The sequence below is a fragment of the Schistocerca piceifrons genome, chromosome 2, assembly GCF_021461385.2.
Source record: "Schistocerca piceifrons isolate TAMUIC-IGC-003096 chromosome 2, iqSchPice1.1, whole genome shotgun sequence".
NCBI classification, from domain to species: Eukaryota; Metazoa; Arthropoda; class Insecta; order Orthoptera; family Acrididae; genus Schistocerca; species Schistocerca piceifrons.
Genome location: NC_060139.1, coordinates 299,651,662 through 299,669,648, shown reverse-complemented (window position 1 = coordinate 299,669,648; position 17,987 = coordinate 299,651,662). Strand labels below are relative to the sequence as shown.

The 17,987-nt window shown below is 43.7% G+C and overlaps 1 protein-coding gene across 1 annotated transcript in view; it reads left to right on the top strand.

Moving 5' to 3' along the window:
* Window positions 1-1,681: 1,681 nt before the first annotated feature.
* Window positions 1,682-17,987, top strand: part of LOC124775338 (sodium-independent sulfate anion transporter-like) — a 215,330-nt gene continuing 199,024 nt past the window's right edge. Inside the window, exon 1 of the mRNA XM_047250170.1 lies at window positions 1,682-2,580. Coding sequence (XP_047106126.1) covers window positions 2,268-2,580 — 313 coding nt within the window. The 5' untranslated portion in view covers window positions 1,682-2,267. The remainder of the gene's footprint in view (window positions 2,581-17,987) is intronic.

Sequence of the window (17,987 nt, the reverse complement as noted above, 5' to 3'; positions counted from 1 at the left end):
TGCAAATGACCCATGGAACATGAAACCAACCAACTAGCTAACTCATTAATTTGGAAATGCAAGTTGAACTCGTAGTAAGTTCTACAATAAACATTTTCTTTAATAGGCTCTTTTCCTGGTCTTTGACGTGTTCTTTCTACAAATCATAGAGCAGTCGAATATTCAGATTTTCTGGTAAAAATCTTCTGTTTGGGTTGTGACTGATGGGAGGAGAATGATGCTATGTGATCATCTAGTATTAGTACTATTGCTTCTGGAGTTTTGTTACCAGGAAATTTCTCATCTCTTTTATCTTCAACTAGAGGCTCTGTTTCTTACGGCTCGGGTCATTCTATCAGCAGAGAGTTTGAATGTTTCCAAGACATATTTTTTGCATTCTACCGTATTTCACTTCTTCGACCAATGGTCACATCGAAAATGTTTTGTTGGTGAATGACATGGCGTTTTCTGTTTCATCAGGCCACGTAACAATTCATTTTGTGCACAGAAATGTGATGAAAATCGTTCGTAGCTGGATTCCTTATCATCCCAAATAACTGGTTTCGCTATGCTGTTTTTTTTTCACTGTAACTAATGGTGAATTACACTGAACATAATTCAAACAATAAGATAAGTAAAACCCTATGACTGGGACAATCAGAAGATCGAACATCCACAGCAAACTGAAAAAAAACTAAAAAAAAAACAGGCACAATGGTGTAACTCCCAATTACACTACTTCAGCTCGCAACAGACAGGTGTCTCCACTTACAGCAGAAACCTAAACAGTTGCTATGCATGTTATGAACTCTACCATTTGCGCAGTTAATAGAATGCCACTTGTTGAACAAGATCCCGAGCGTGTCACAAAAAAAAAAAGAAAAGATGGAGTTGCACTACTTGGGTTCTAAAGAGTTCATACGTTTATTCAAGGACATAGTGAGGTGCACGGGAGGACACATGCCTCGAAGTCCTCTCTAAAAAGAAAATAAAACACTTTGCAGGCAGATCTCACTTTCTGCCCCGCCTGTTTGAAGAAAGGCAGAACATACAGTGGACACTGACTGGTAGCAAGCGAACGTGAAGTTATTTGTTGTGAAATGAAACCATTTCGTCATTCACCGCGAAACTGGTTGGGGTTAGAACTCCATACTCACTGTGTACAGTCTTGTTTACTTTTTCATATTGGTTGAGCCGCTCTGCATCGGTGAACATTACATTTTTACAATCTGTAAATATTCTCTGTGTTGGTAGTCAGCAGTCCTTGTAAGACATATGTAGAGGCAACGAAGAAGTAATACGAAACAAAGGAAGATAAGTTTATTTACACTGAAAAGTTCGGGCTCGTGAGAAAGGCATGTGCCTGCAAGACAATATTTCAGAAGTTCCTGGAAGACGTGGCGCAGACAAATATCGTCATGGGAGGGACACTTATGGGATGATCGACGTGACTGTGCCACCTTACCTGTCCATCCGAGAACTGCCAGCACACCGGTGCAGCAACTGGGAAACGTGGCTCGCGTGTGGGCTGCTTCACAAAGCAGGCGACTTTCTCCCACCGCTACTGCGAGAGCGCGCGGATTGTTGCATAGGAGCCACTGTGCAGAGGGTAGGGGTAGGGCGGGAGCGAGTGCGCATGCGCGGATCGGCGACCCGCGAGGCCGGCGGGTGCCGGCGCGGCTGTGTCCAGTGCAGCGCAGCTGCCAGCCGCCAGTAGGGTGCAAGCGCCGAGCCGGGACAGCAGGTCTTCACCTAACGCTGCGTCGCTCTTGTTGCAGATACGGCCAGGAGACCCCGGTGACGGCCGGCGTCCTTCCTCCGCTCGCAGCCCGTAGCGCCCAGCAGCTGCCGTGGAAAATGACATGGTCCTCGCAGCTCGGAAGGGACTCTCGTGAATTCTGCTGACATCGGAGAGCCTTCTTGTCGCGGCATATCTCTGCGGGCCTTCACGTAACGAGCCGTTTTGTTGTCGCTGTTGCTCCTCAGGCGAAAAGGCAGCCATTTATATTTTTTTGTGTTTTGTTAATCATTTTCGGGCAAAAATGAAACAACGGAAGCTGCCACTTTGAATAGTTCCGGACTCAGAGCCAGTTCTTCCAGTATTTTGTTGCTAGCGAGGGGAAGTGTCTTTTATCCCCAGGCGTAGAGCGCAGAGACAGTTTATTTCGGCTGCACTGCGTTGACGTATCGCGGACTGTTATCTGAGGAGGATAGAGAAACTGGATAGAGACATTCCCGTGCGGGATTTTGTTTGGTTCTTCCAAGTTCCTACCGCGCTCAGAAGCGGCATGACTAAGTACAAGATCCGGACTGGTGCGGCCCCTTTCGGCCGCTGCACCGACGACGACCCGGCCGCCGTGGGCAGCCAGGTGACTCTGACGTCTTTCCTATCGGCGGACGGCGGCGACGAACCTCTACCCTCGCGGACTGCAACGCCCGACGCCGTGCGGCTCGCCGACCTGTCGCCGCCGCCGCTCACCTGCAGCACCTTTAACAACAACAACAACCTCGTAAACAACAATAACAGCATCAGCAACAACAACAACAACGTGCAGCTCAACAACCTCTACAACGGTCCTGCGTGGACGGGTGCGCTCAGCCGTAAGTACCCCACGCATTTCTCCAGCGCACGCGCGTAGCGGCCGACGCTGTACACTGCATGCACAAGAGGCCTGCGGGCGAGTTCTTGTCGAAGGCTTCCGTATTCTCATTATGGTGGTGGTTTCTGATGTGCATGCCTGAGGTGGTCGGGATTTTGTGAACGGGGTGGCCCTATCGGCTGGGCTGTCAGCCGAGTAAACAAAAAGTTTTCCACAAGTGTAGTTGCCTGTAGGTCGAAGGCAACGAGTTGCAACTTTGGATTAGTTGTCAAACGATATACCGTTAACTCAGTGTCTAGCCTCCTACTTCCACAGGGTGTTTTGACAAGTACGTAAAGTCAACTTTTTTTCATTGCAATAACTGCTTTCGGCCTTTTACAACAATCTTCAGACCTGTTCCAAGTTACCACGTCATTTGGAAGAGTGTAGAATACTCAACGACCTAAATAGCCGGTGTAAGAAGTAATACGTCATTCACAAGCAAGATATCTCGTATTTTTTTGGGCGGTGATAAAAGAGACTAGTATGGATGGAAAACGGAAAGGCATACACCATCCCCCATCCAGTTCCGATATTTTTCGAAGATCTCATTACTGCAGATGTGTAGTTTTCAGTAAATAAACAAATCTTACATCTATACGTCTGTTCTTTCGGACCTGACCGAAAGAACAGATACCACTCATGTAGATAAACAGGGCGGTTCATTTATAGTGACCGGGCCAAATATCTCACGAAATTAGCATCAAACGAAAATACTACAAAGAACGAAACTCATCTAGCATGAAGGGGGAAACCAGATGGCGCTATGTTTGGCCCGCTAGATGGCGCTGTCATAGGTCAAACGGATATCAACTGCGTTTTTTTTAAATAGGAACCCCCATTTTTTTGTTACATTTCGTGTAGAACGTAAAGAAATATGAATGTTTTAGTTCCATTTTTTTCGCTTTGTGATAGATGGCGCTGTAATAGTCATAAACGTATAAGTACGTGGTATCACGTAACATTCCGCCAGTGCGGACGGTATTTGCTTCGTTTACATTACCCGCGTTAAAATGGCCAGTTTACCAATTGTGGAAAAGGTCGATATCGTGTTGATGTATGGCTATTGTGATCAAAATGCCCAACGGTCGTGTGCTATGTATGCTGCTCGGTATCCTGGACGACATCATCCAAGTGTCCGGACCGTTCGCCGGATAGTTACGTTATTTAAGGAAACAGGAAGCGTTCAGCCACCTGCAACAAATGATGATGCCCAAGTAGGTGTTTTAGCTGTTGTCGCGGCTAATCCGCACATCAGTAGCAGACAAATTATTCAAGAATCGGAAATCTCAGAAACGTTGGTGTTGAGAATGCTACATCAACATCGATTGCACCCGTACCATATTTCTATGCACCAGGAATTGCATGGCGACGACTTTGAACGTCGTGTACAGTTGTGCCACTGGGCACAAGAGAAATTACGTGACGATGACAGATTTTTTGTAGACGTTCTATTTAGCGACGAAGCGTCATTCACCAACAGCGGTAACGTAAACCGGCATAATATGCACTAGTGGGTAACGAAAAATCCACGATGGCTGCCATAAGTGGAACATCAGCGACCTTGGCGGGTTAATGTATGGTGCGGCATTATGGGAGGGATGATAATTGGCCCCTATTTTATCGATGGCAATGTAAATGGTGCAATGTGTGCTGATTTCCTACATAAAGTTCTACCGATGTTACTACAAGATGTTTCACTGCATGACAGAATGGCGATGTACTTCCAACGTGATGGATGTCCGGCACATAGCTCGCGTGCGGTTGAAGCGGTATTGAATAGCATATTTCATGACAGGTGGATTGTTCATCGAAACACCATACCATGGCCCGCTCGTTCACCGGATCTGACGTCTCCGGATTTCTTTCCGTGGGAAAGTTGAAGGATATTTGCTATCGTGATCCACCGACAACACCTGATAACATGCGTCAGCGCATTTTCAATACATGTGCGAACATTACGGAAGGCGAACTACTCGCTGTTGAGAGGAATGTCGTTACACGTATCGCCAAATGCATTGAGGTTGGCGGACATCATTTTGAGCATTTATTGCATTAATGTGGTATTTAAAGGTAATCACGCTGTAACAGCATGCGTTCTCTGGAATGATAGGTTCACAAAGGCACATGTCTCACATTGGAACAACCGAAATAAAATGTTCAAACGTACCTACGTTCTGTATTTTAATTTAAAAAACCTACCTGTTACCAACTGTTCGTCTAAAATTGAGAACCATATGTTTGCGAGTATTACAGCACCATCCATCACAAAGCGAAAAAAGTGGTTCAACTAAAACATTCATATTTCTTTACGTACTACACGAACATGTAATAAGAAATGGGGTTTACTATTTAAAAAAACGCAGTTGATATCCGTTTGACCTATGGCAGCGCCATCTAGCGGGCCAACCATAGCGCCATCTGGTTTCCCCCTTCAAACTAAGCAAGTTTCGTTATTTGTAGTTTTTTCGTTTGACACTTATTTCGTGAGATATTTCGCCCGGTCAGGATCAATGGACCACCCTGTATATGCGCCGTGGAGGTTAAGATGCTCATTCAGTGCAGAGCACTATTGGCAGAAACCTCGTGCGCGGCTTCGCTTGATGCGACGATCAAAAAAAGAGGAAAAAGGGCTAGGGTACGCTACTTTGGTAGTTTGCAACAAATAATAGGAATTTGGACTGATGTGGAAGGCGTGCATGGGTATTCCTTGCAATTGTGTCAAACCACTGTGCCAGGATGGCGTAGATGGCTTATGCATCTGCCTAGTAAGCAGGAGACCTGAGTTCGAGTCCCGACTTTCGTACAAATTCAATTCTTTCATTGCTCAAGCACGGCAGAGATCGGAATTCCTTCTTTCCAACCAAATCGTTACGTGCTTTATTGCAGGTCGCGGTCGTATAGCAATTAACAGACTACTACTCTCCAATGGCAGTAAGGGGCGGCCGAGTTTAACGTTCCCGCCCGACGGACGGATCTCCATCAGCGGTGTCACATGTCCTCTCTTCATAAAAGACTGCGGACAGGGCTGAAATTTAGCCCATGACACTGGCGCAAAGACTGGTGATCGGTCTCCTCTCCATACCGACCAAATACTGGCAATCAAAATTTCACCCACCACCAGGATTCGAATCGGCCTCCCGCCGAGTGGAACCCCACCGCACTGCTATGGAGGCGGGCACTATCTGTTAATTTACCACAAAACAAATATTTCGTTTCCGTTAGCAGCAAGCTGCTGTAACTAGAAAACCGTTGGTAGTAAAATACACATTTCTATTCCAGAATGAGATTTTCACTCTGCAGCGGAGTGTGCGCTGATATGAAACTTCCTGGCAGATTAAAACTGTGTGCTGGGCCGAGACTCGAACTTGGGACCTTTGCCTTTCGCGGGCAAGTGCTCTACCAACTTTTTTATCTCATTTTTGTTCGTTTTCGTTCGTTGTCTCTGCTCGGGGCGGACGTCGTAAGACACCCGTTTAAGTTCGTCGTTGATCGATTAACTCAGTTTTTTTATTACAGAGGGCAGCTAACCCTCTGACCGAACACGCTGAGCTACCATGCCGGCTACGAACCGGACACCCTCCGAGTTGACCAACTGAGCTACCCAAGCACGACTCACGCCCCGTCCTCACAGCTTTACTTCTGCCAGTATCTCGTCTCCTACCTTCCAAACTTTGCAGAAGCTCTCCTGCGAACCTTGCAGGACTAGCACTCTTGCAAGAAAGGATATTGCGGAGACATGGCTTAGCCACAGCCTGGGGGGTGTTTCCAGAATGAGATTTTCACTCTGCAGCGGAGTGTGCGCTGATATGAAACTTCCTGGCACTTGCCCGCGAAAGGCAAAGATCCCGAGTTTGAGTCTCGGTCCGGCACACAGTTTTAATCTGCCAGGAAGTTTCACATTTCTATTAATTGCTGTTTCTCCTTTTGAATGGTCCATACTATCATTTACTAACTCGTGTCTCCTCCTCACTGCAGCAACCTGCATGTGTCGAATAGTGAAGGTCAGCGCGACAAACCAGCTGCTGCATTGCGTTTTGCCTACTCTGGCAAAACAGAACACCTCGCTTACAAACTATGTTACCTCGTAATTACTTACACCGATTTAGTCTTTCAAAGAGTGTCAAGAGGTCAGCAGTTACGTAGAAATGCAGTACGCGGTCATCTGCACTGCTGATCTTCCGCTTGAAGTCTCTGAACCTACCGCCCCGGACTAAAAGTACTAGAACGAACACTATACAGAGATGCGTCGTGGCAATTCCCAGATGAATTATTTACAGTGATTATCTGCAAATTTATATTTATAAATGAATGATAAAGTTATTAATTATATTGTAATTGAAGTTCTGTGACTGAGGTCAAATAGTTCGGAATTTACTAAGCAGGAAGAAATCGTTATTAAACTTTATAGAATAGCGTCTGTCGCCCATGAGCGGAATTTTAGCCACATGATTTGCGAAGTCAACTGTTTGGCATCGTGCTAATAGACCTCTCTTCCAGTTTCAGATGTTTATCTATTTAGTGTTGACAGTATATCAGTCACTATATCTCTCTTGATGCAGTGCGAACAGAAACTAATTTGCGAAGAAGGTACACATGGGCTTCGTAGTATCTAACTAATCAACTTCTAACTGGCATAATTTTTTCTATAGTTTCTAAAGGGCACATCTACATTTGATATTCTTCGACATAATTTATTCTCTATTTGCGTTGCTTCTCGCATGTACAAAAAATACGCTTCGTCGATTCACTCGCTGGCTACGCGACGAAGCGATATCAGCTTTTTGTGTGAGATATAACGAAACGAAAGAATGAAGGTAATTTCTGTGTACTGAACGCATGTTGGCATGTAAACGTCTGTACCGCTTCTATCTGCAGATAGAGATGTGAAAAAGAAGTCCAAGTCACCCAGAATTTGTCTAGGTGCAGGTAAATATGACTAAAAATTTCACTTCCACAGTTAGGCATGTTGTCGACAGACCGCCTGTAAAGTTGAAACCGAAGTAGAAAATGGTGAGATGCACTTTCACGAGGCTTCCTATGCACCGTTCGGCATTGAAAACGTCGCAGACCGTGACATCTGTGAACAAATGCTAGGCGCCGTCGTATTAATTTGTATTTCACACTTAGAATCATTAATCAACTGTATACTCTCTTTTCTATATCATTATGAGAATAATTTACTTACGTATCTACACTTCATATCTCACGACAGTAGAAAAAAAAACTGATTTTTGGCGAACAGCGGTTTTGCTATATGTGGTAGCTGTAATTACCGATCGGCTTCGATAGTTATAACTTTTCTGGATAAATTTCGAAAATATTAGAGATAGGCTGTGTAATAGTCTTTCCGCTGCCATCGTACCTGTCACATATGAATAATATTAGAAATGTAACAAGAAATTAGAGCGCATACAGAGGAGCATTTTTCTTTCGCCCCACTCGGGAAAGGAATAGGGTGGGGGACAAGTCTCATCTCACGGGCTTTTCAAAATGACTGTAGGACCGAAATTGACTCAGCCACGTAGTTCGTACACCGCAGTATATTAGTTCTTACGAAGTCCAAACCTTAAAAGATGATCTTCAGGTACCTGTTTCATAACAACATCTCGCACTTCAACGAGCGTGACCAGATGTGTAATTATTAAACATACTAACTCAACAGTTATTATATGGCCATGCACCGTGGCAAAAAATCAGATGATAGTATCATGAAGAAGGCGTCTGTTCTAAGTTTGTCAAGTGTTTCAGTGATGCTGTTGTGGTGGAAAGCGATAAAATTGCGAAACATTAATTAAACAATAGGTATCTATATAATATCGCACTCTGTTTTTAAGTTTTATATGAAATACATCTAGCCCATAATCACGGCGATAGTTCGGGTATTTACTTTTTGTAAATGTAGCAGTAAGCGCCTAAACTGCGATATAAGATCGCTTACACAAGAAACAAAACTGAAGATGTAAGAGCTGTGTGCCTCACAGTAAGTTTTTTCACCTTAAAACACCTCATATAAGACTTTACATGTACACCGTTCTTGTTTTATTTTGGCCACGCTGGATCTTGTCGAACTCCATTTCTGTTATTTAGTTGAAGATTATTGAGAAAGGCTGCAATCAGGAACAAATACTTTTAAGAAGCATTATTTTACTGCTACGACTGGTTTGGAACCATTATGCTCATCTTCAGATATCAACCATTGTATCAGAATCGCCTGTAAAACAGGTGTAGTCATCTGAATATAAGTAAAATGGTCCGAAACCGGTCATCACTGTAAAATAAAGCTAGCTTCACAGAAGTATTAGCGACTGGATGCTTTCTCCCTCAACAATCCTTAATGTGTTACTGTATACACAATGTTTTGTTTTCATTCTGTTTCGTTGTACAGTAATGCTGCGTTAGACCACACCTGGAAGTGGAAACTTACAGATTATTCAGTATTGCAAAAATCCAGAAAACAAGTATTTTGCGACACGCCGCCAGCAATGACAGCGGCGGAATGACGAACGCTCTTGTTCTGTTGACGTAGTGAACACTGATCGAAGGGAAACTGACGCACGACGTGTACCGCAGGGGGAGGACACGGTGCAAACAGTCGATTCTCGGTGAAAGTTTCCAGCAACTCTGTTGCCTTCTCCGTGGCGCAGCGAACTCTTTGTCCACCTGTAGGTGCAAATACCAATCGCTCTCATAAACCGCCTCGCTGCAGAGAACTTTTCTGCCAATGTTGATCTCCTTGTATGCTGACCTTGCTCAATTTGCATACCGCGGGGGAGAAACCGCTCCACATACCTAGCGTTCTGTGTTCCACAGAACTGCTGCACGCTTAATTCTTTCGCTGCTGTTGCAAGCAGCATTTGCGAGACATGCTTTGGCGAGCGAAAATTTCGCATTTTTTCTTTTATTAAGTGACTAAATAATGTAGTGAAGAGAATGCGGTTGCATCTGCGAGACTGTACCTAAACTTCATTTGGCCGCAGGAATAATTTCCGAAGCACCATTCCACGTGATATGCATTATTTTTTTCTGAACGGGGGCTGTGTTCGGTCCTGGATCTCTGCTGTCGCGCCGGAGCAAGAAGGGATTGGTGAACTGTACTCAACTCACAAGGTGTAAATGTAGATGAAAAACTTCGACATAAATTCGTTATTCGCTGAATGCGAATAGCTTGGCGTCAGCACCTGTTGGTGCCGTATGTATGTATGTATGTATGTATGAGACTGTGGTATAGAGAGACCGGTGGGGGGGGGGGGATATAGACAGTGTGCCATATGGAAGTTTATGTCCGTGCGGGAGTCGTGCCCGGAGAGCCTAAAAGTTAAGGCGACCGCATGCGATAAGCGGGAAATCCGAGTTCGAGTCAGGCATAAATTTTCATACATCACCTGCCAGTAGTACATCTATACTTAACACAGCTGAAACCGAGCTATTTGTGTTCAGTGAATTTAGTTCGAAGTAATTTCGAGTGGCTGCCTTTCGTCAACAATGTCTGTTCACCCAGACATGCAAGCAGATACATGAGGAACACTGCCAAACCGAAGCTTCGAGTGGGATCATGAGGCGTGCTCGAAATACTCGAATGAAAGATTCCGTTGGCCATAGTATGACAATATTACTCCTTTGCCCCTGTCGACGTTCGGAGAGGGTAGTCTGGACATTAGAGAAGTTGGTGGGTGATATTCGTAATTCAGTACACGTCTGTGCGACGAAGTGGTTAACTACATGGCAACTGGCGTTTCCTCCCTCTCTGTACATATCGGCCGGCCGAAGTGGCCGAGCGGTTCTAGGCGCTACAGTCTGGGACCGCGCGACAGCTACGGTCGCAGGTTCGAATCCTGCCTCGGGCATGGATGTGTGTGATGTCCTTAGGTTATTTAGATTTAAGTAGTTCTAAGTTCTATGAGACTGATGACCTCAGAAGTTAAGTCCCATACTGCTCAAAGCCATTTGTGCATGTCGTATCTGACGACAATTTTTCTGGTGTTCTTTGACGACATTCTGAAGATTAAAAGGTTTGGTCTTCAGGATTAAGAACGCAGCTGTGTGAGTTATGACCACAGTGATTTCTTTCTTGAGTCAATTGCTTGACTGACGGAAATACTCTGTCACTTAAGCTTCGTCATCAGCAGTTCGACATTCACTGATGAATAAAGACCTACTCGAGAACCCTCCCATGCAGTACGGTCTTCCTACCGCATAGAATCCAGCAAAGATCTTCCGCGGCCATCGATCATGTAATCGCACGTCTGCACGTCCCTACCGCCGTCTCATTCTCATTACAACTACAGTCTCTTTCCTGATGCAGTTGTTTGTTTTCCTGTCCCTCGAAGTAAATCCCACCATGAATATTTCCACAGTTAGATGAGCACTCCACGTGGTTTTTGCATTCTAATCCAGTCTCACTGCCGAAAATATAAGTACAGTAGTAACAAGTGCAAATTCAAATACCGCTTCTGGAAGCATCATAAGTTATTACCTCTCACTCCCTCCCCACTCAACTTGCTTGCCGTCACCCTTGTGTATGCCTAGGATCATAGTAAAGATGAAATAAATAGGATATTTTCATCGTAAGAATAAGGAATAATTATATATTAGAGTAATAACACAACTTGACATACAAGACAGAAATTAGGCAGAAATTACGACTGGGCAGTTGGTCTGGGAGAAAAACCCAAGAGGACTGGAATGGCTTGGTCTGGGAGCCCATTCTGAGAGAATTACATAATGTAGGCATAAAGTGAAGCTAAAACAAAATCCTGAAAATGCTTCTTATTATACATCATTGGTCCTGAATGCACAGACTTAATTTTCATGCTTTTTTAGTCTTCCACAGTTAGGTGAGAAATCACACGAATCTTACAGTGGAGAAGGCGAATCTGCGTAGACTGTACTCGATAGTGCAATTTCTATTTCAGGCAAGTAGCTTACGAGATACTCGCCAACCTACCCTCAGTTAGAATTCTACATGATTTTGTATTAAATCTGGACAATTATAGCAAATGAAAAATTCAAAGAAGTGCATTGTGATTTGTCATTGTTATGTTTTCAGGTTATTGAACGTCATCAAGAAACAGTGTAAACTCAGTCAGGGTACCCTGCACGAAAGGCATCCCATGCAATGTGCAAGACTGCTCTTAAAATTTTGGTAGCCTGTCCACACAAAAGATTCTTAGAAAATACTGCCTCGTGGTCTTATGAATTACCTCCCAGGGAGATGGTTCAGTGGCTAAGACAATGCTTCTGCATTCGGAGTGCCAAACTTCAGATCACATTTAGGTTCTCCGTAGTTTCGCTGTATCTTTCAACTCAAATGACAGGATGTTTTCTTTGGAAAGGACGTGCCTGACATCCTTCATGGCATGTTTGTACTCCGTCTCCATTCTGTAATTGGCTCCCTCCGGAAGCTAACAGTGCGTTAAAATTCCAGCGAATGAAGACCTCCACGTCTGGTGGTAAGCTTTTGTCCCAACTAAAATCCTTTTTTCCCTATAACGTCATGAGATGTAGTGCGGCTCATTCATCCTCGTGATCGCTGTCACGGTGATTACGTTACGGACTTTATTAACTGGTTGCCCAAGATACAGTCACTGTTTTCCATGCGAAACGATGACTTGGCGAGCTAAGTAGCGGTGCTTTTAGTTATCTGCCCCAGATGTCAAAGTAGTGCTGAGGCAGCAGTTCCAATTTTTTACTTTCTGTGCTAGCTGGATAATATGTTATCGTTACATTAGTTAACACTACAGTGCTGAAGGCACTCGTGGGCGTCATGCGAAGAAATAGTCTCATCATTGCGTATACGACTCCCATAAAACCTAAACACTGGTAAACAGGCTCTTTCTAAAAAAAATGGTTCAAATGGCTCTGAGCACTATGGGACTCAACTTCTGAGGTCATTAGTCCCCTAGAACTTAGAACGAGTTAAACCTAACTTTCCTAAGGACATCACACACATCCATGCCCAAGGCAGGATTCGAACCTGCGACCGTAGCGGTCTCGCGGTTCAAGACTGCAGCGCCTAGAACCGCACGGCCACTCCGGCCGGCTCAGGCTCTTTCTACTCATATCTGAATTATTTTGACATAAACCCTGATTTTTACCAGTGAACCAGTATCTGTGAACACTTCCCACTAAGGTTCGTTTTTTCGTACTCATTGTGCTCTTCCAGATAATATTTTACTACCTCCTCCTATCGGGTCACGTCACGATATCGTGTCAGAAACTCATTTCGAATTGGATTGAATGCGGAACATGTATTTTCCATCGAATTTAGTTTCATGAATAAGTTGAAAAGATTAACCATTTTACGAGTTACCGCTGTAACGTGGCCCTTCACATAGCATTCTTATCGTTGTAACTCTTAATTACCTCCATGTGACGCCGCAAAAGGTTACCTGCACAGTCTCCACTGTGCAGACGAGCTTATGGTTTGTATTTCTGAACCTAAGCACGGGTAGCATTTGAAGGATGTAGTAGTCGTTTCAAGGCATCACTGCCGCTGTCAAGCTGCCAAGTCGCTCCAAACATTAAGATCTAAAATTATAAACTGGTTGCAAATCTTAAACTGAGTACACCGAAATGAGGAACTAATAGTTGGAAATGATGACCGCTAGTTTCAATGCAAACACTATAAATGCAGTTCTGTGCTCGATAGTCTATTGACTTAACTGAACTCTGGTTTCGAAATCATTTGTTCCCGTTGCTTGCTTACGTTGTTAGTGACAGGGATGCAATTTCTGCTCCACCAGCACTCTTGCCACTGTATTCCTCAAAGTGTACACATCGCTGGCTGGTACTTATTGATGAATCTTCATTCCATCGTTCCCACACCATCTCCTCAAAATATAACATCTTGAAGTGCCGGGTATTCTGCCGAATACCAGTGTCGTCCATGCACAGTATTTCGACAACGTGATTCGTTGCCTTCTTCAGGTGCTACCTGAAACTGATTAAGACAAGGGTCACGATGTCAAAATATTGTGCACGGGCACTCATAACCAGCAGAACACCTGAAACCTGAAGATGTCAACACATCGCCGAAAAAATCTAAAGAATTCCCTCAACAACTGCTGTGCGAATAGTTTTCTTGTTGAGAACCTTTTCCAGCTCTCTGAGACCGGCCCAATTTCTATCCATGCCGATAAATTTCTTCCTGCTAGGGCGACACTTGTGCATTCGTTCGGTTTCTGGGCACTATTAACTGCTGCATTATTTGTGTAAGGCATTTTTCCTAATTCGTGTGACGAGTTGTGATCCGTCTTCGGCATCCAGACGTGATCTGTTAACAATAAAAAACACCGTGGTCACATCAAAAGCGATTGTGTGTTGTTTTAATAGGACCGTCAGTGTGGATGCGACAAGCATTTCTTTGTCATGAAACATACGCTGTCTGTAAATGTGTGCGTACCTGCGTTGATCCTTCAAGTCCTCGCGCCACCCGGAATATTCATGTCCAACCATCGTTTCCTTCTCTCAAAATATTCAGTTTAGCGTCCTGCATTGTCCGTATAATTTTGACCCTCAAATCTTGGGGCACCCTGTTTAGCCTACTGTTTTGCTCAATAATCACTAATGTGATGTGGGTATACTAATGGGACTGAAAACACTAAGGTAGGTGCTTAGTCGACATTTACAGTGATTAGTAAAACAGTTTCCGAACCAAACGGTTATGCGATGCAGGAATCGTTGGCGGTTTGCTGGTTACCTCTGTCTCACAGTAATATTGACCATCAAGAGTCGCGGTGCTACTCCTTAAAATCGTTCAGTTTATTTGGTCTTTTCGGCCTGATTCTGAACAGGTTGTGTCAGAGTGGTGTCCTGTATATTACTTCTGTCATAGAGTGAATATGTCTTCTCATCATTCTCCATCTAATCAGCGCATCGTGTGCCGCTTTGAACGGTGACTGCAATGTGATTCTTGATATTACTGACCAGTTAGCGTCTTTTGGTGATGCTTAAATCAGACAGTGTACATTCTTGACATTACAGTGACATCTCCAGAGGTAACTGTCGATAATGAGGCGATGAAAATATATATTTCATCCCCCACATTCTTTCTCCCCCCCTGTCTCTCTCTCTCATACACACACACACACACACACACACACACACACACACATACACACACACACATATGTGCGCGTGCGCTTGCACACAAACGTTCAGGGGCAAGACGCATCATAACATGGAACAACAAATTCGAATTCCTTGCACATAAATATATTTATTGTATCATCCACCAAAAATGGATAATTAATGTGGAGTGATTTTAATGCAGATCGATTGCTTACTGCAGCAGTTGTATAGTACATACTACGATTAGCTGAAGAAGGAAATAAGTCAGAACATGTGTTTTTAATGATCCACCAGTGTTTTCTTTTGCCCTGTTTAATCGGTTTTGGTATATAATTTTTGTATCTGAATTTGTGTGCTGACGTTTACTCTTTATTTTATTTTCTTATGCATATTGTGTAAGACGTTATGAAGAGAGAAATAAAACGTGAAGGTAGTACGCTGAACACGATACTCTTAAACGCGTGCACACCATTCCGTAATCTGATCGGTCGTCTCAAGGACATGCTCTAGAAGGATAAATGAAAGGCGTGAATGAAGGCACATGATCACGTTATTGTTTTCGTTGGATGGCTGTATTATGAATGTTTTGACGCGCTTGACTGACGGAACCTTGAAGCGTGCAGTTTGCTCTTTCTTGCTGTCTATCTGGAGCACGACAAAGAATGCATTTAAGATGTATATCGCAGGCTCACAGTGTAGCGAAAGTGGCAACAAACGTCTGGAATGGTCTAAAATGACAGCAAGAAGAAATCGAATAGATAAGGCCAGCGATAACACGCTAGGCTACCATCTGGAAGGCTAAAAGTTCGAGGTGAGATATTCTAGCCTCCTGTGGTGGGAGATCCCGTCTTTCTTAGTAAATCAGGTGGTGACTATTGATCCCTACAATGTGATTTTAATGCGTACTGACTAGAGACGAGGGTGAACTAGAGAATTGTGGTCGCTATAAGTCATTTTAAGTCGTTTAACGCCTTATTCACACAGAAGGTGCCACTTGACTGAATCTTTTGTTAGCTTTATAGTGTTTTGCTTTCACTTTGTCCAACTTAACAGACCATTTGTATCATATAACAGACCATTTGTATCATATCATCTTGAATCTCTGGAGAATGAATATTGTACATTTTGTCCAGAGACCGAAAAAACGTCGGGACAAGCCTTTTTAATGGTCATAAATTTTCATTACGATCAAGTCGAACTGATACCATCTTACGGGCGATGTGAGCATTTTTATTTCCTTTATTGCAATTCCAGTCTTGCATCACAATGTTTATTTGTAATCAGGTAATGAATTGCGGTCGGTAATGACCATCATCAGACCTGAGTTGAAACGTTTTGCATGGCGTAATATGTACAATGCAAAACTTTTATACTCAGGTATGAAGATGGTCATTACCGACCGAAATTAATTACCCAATTAAAAATAAATATTATGACGCAAGGCAGGAATTATAATAGAGCAAGTATTTTCCTGGATCGCTGGAAACTTTTTTGTTGTCACAACTTGTAGCATTTTCATTGTTCACATATGGCCTTGAGTGCTCATTGCAGTGTTCTATGTAATGTTGAAAACCTCATGCGATTTAAACAATGTGTGGATATTTCCCATTTAGATTTCTTATCGTTATTACATAATTACTGTGTTCAGCATTACGTACAGGGACCCGTAGCTATCACGGCACAATTCACCTCCATTATCTTCTGGCCTGCCAGATGTGGTAATACGACTGCATGAACTTTTACTGTTCTCACACTGTCTGCAGTATCGCTTCGTAATTACGAACAGTAACGACTGCAAGCCAGTTCTGCGGTTTCGGCAAAACTTTTATGCGGGCTACCAGGCTAGTTCTGCGTGGTTTCTTTTTTTGCGATATGCTCAAATACTGAGACTGGGTGTCTTCCCTTTCTGGATCTTTGTGTGATAAGCAATGCGGATAGCTATGATGAGTCGACCGGAGTGGCCGTGCAGTTCTAGGCGCTACAGTCTGAAACCGAGCGACCGCTACGGTCGCAGGTTCGAATCCTGCCTCGGGCATGGATGTGTGTGATGTGCTTAGGTTAGTTAGGTTTAATTAGTTCTAAGTTCTAGGCGACTGATGACCTCAGAAGTTAAGTCGCATAGTGCTCAGAGCCATTTGAACCATTTTGAACCAAGGTATGATGAGTGCTTCAACTGAGTACAGTTATGTTCGAAATGATATTTCTCGATAGCTGTCACATTTCAGTTTTTCACCTTTCTGATGGACTGGATAGATCAGAGACTTTTGCAATATGTTGGTAGTTCTTCTAAGGTCCAGAGTATTTATATCAGCCGGTGTAATCTTTCTTCAAGTGTCTCGCCTCCTGCCTGAATCATCTCAGCCGTATTCAGTCTTCGGCTGGCTCTTGTTCTTCTTACCGATTCTATTTGCAATTTGATCTCATACAATGTGGATGGGGAGCATTCTGGGACGGCTGTGATTATAGACCGAAACTAGAACCATACTTCGGGTTCATTATAGTTGAGAAGGTGGTTGCAGGTTCGAATCCTGCCTCGGGCATGGATGTGTGTGATGTCCTTAGGTTAGTTAGGCTTAATTAGTTCTAAGTTCTAGGGGACTGATGACCTAAAAAGTTAAGTCCCATAGTGCTCAGAGCCATTTGAACCATTTTTTGAAGGTGGTTGAAGTACTTTTTCCATCTTTCGGCTGGTTCACTATCGCTGGTCGGGATTCTATCATCTGAGTCTTTGCCAAACCTCAGTCTGATATGGTGTCCTTTACTAAAACGCTTCACCTTTTGGAACATTTCCCTGGTCTTGTTTCCTCTAAAGCCTGCTTCCGTCTCAGCGATGGTGTCCTTAACATACTTTGTCTTTGGTTTCCTGAGAGCTGCTTGGGTAGCTCTTCGAACGTCCTCAAATTGTGCTTTGTACTACACCAGATCTGTCTTCTGCAGACACATTCTCCTTGCTTCCAGTCTCCGTTCCAGAGCATCAGCATATTTCTTTCATGTGCTGAATACTACAGAAAATAAATGATATTGTACATTAAGTGTTTTCTATCTTGGAAACGATTCGGAACAAGGCATAGATCCAAGTTTTGCTTCAAATGATCGTTTCTGTCATATCACTGAATATTGATCCTTCCTCCTGGGACACCCTGTGTATAGGGAGATTGTTGCGCTTTATCTAATTACCTTCAAAGAGCTATTCGTACAGCGTAACGTGCAGCGCTCCAGTTAGTGAGGCGAGAAGGTAAGCCAGACCCATATTGAATGAACACGGAGCATTAACGACCATGGCTAGTTCACCGGCGT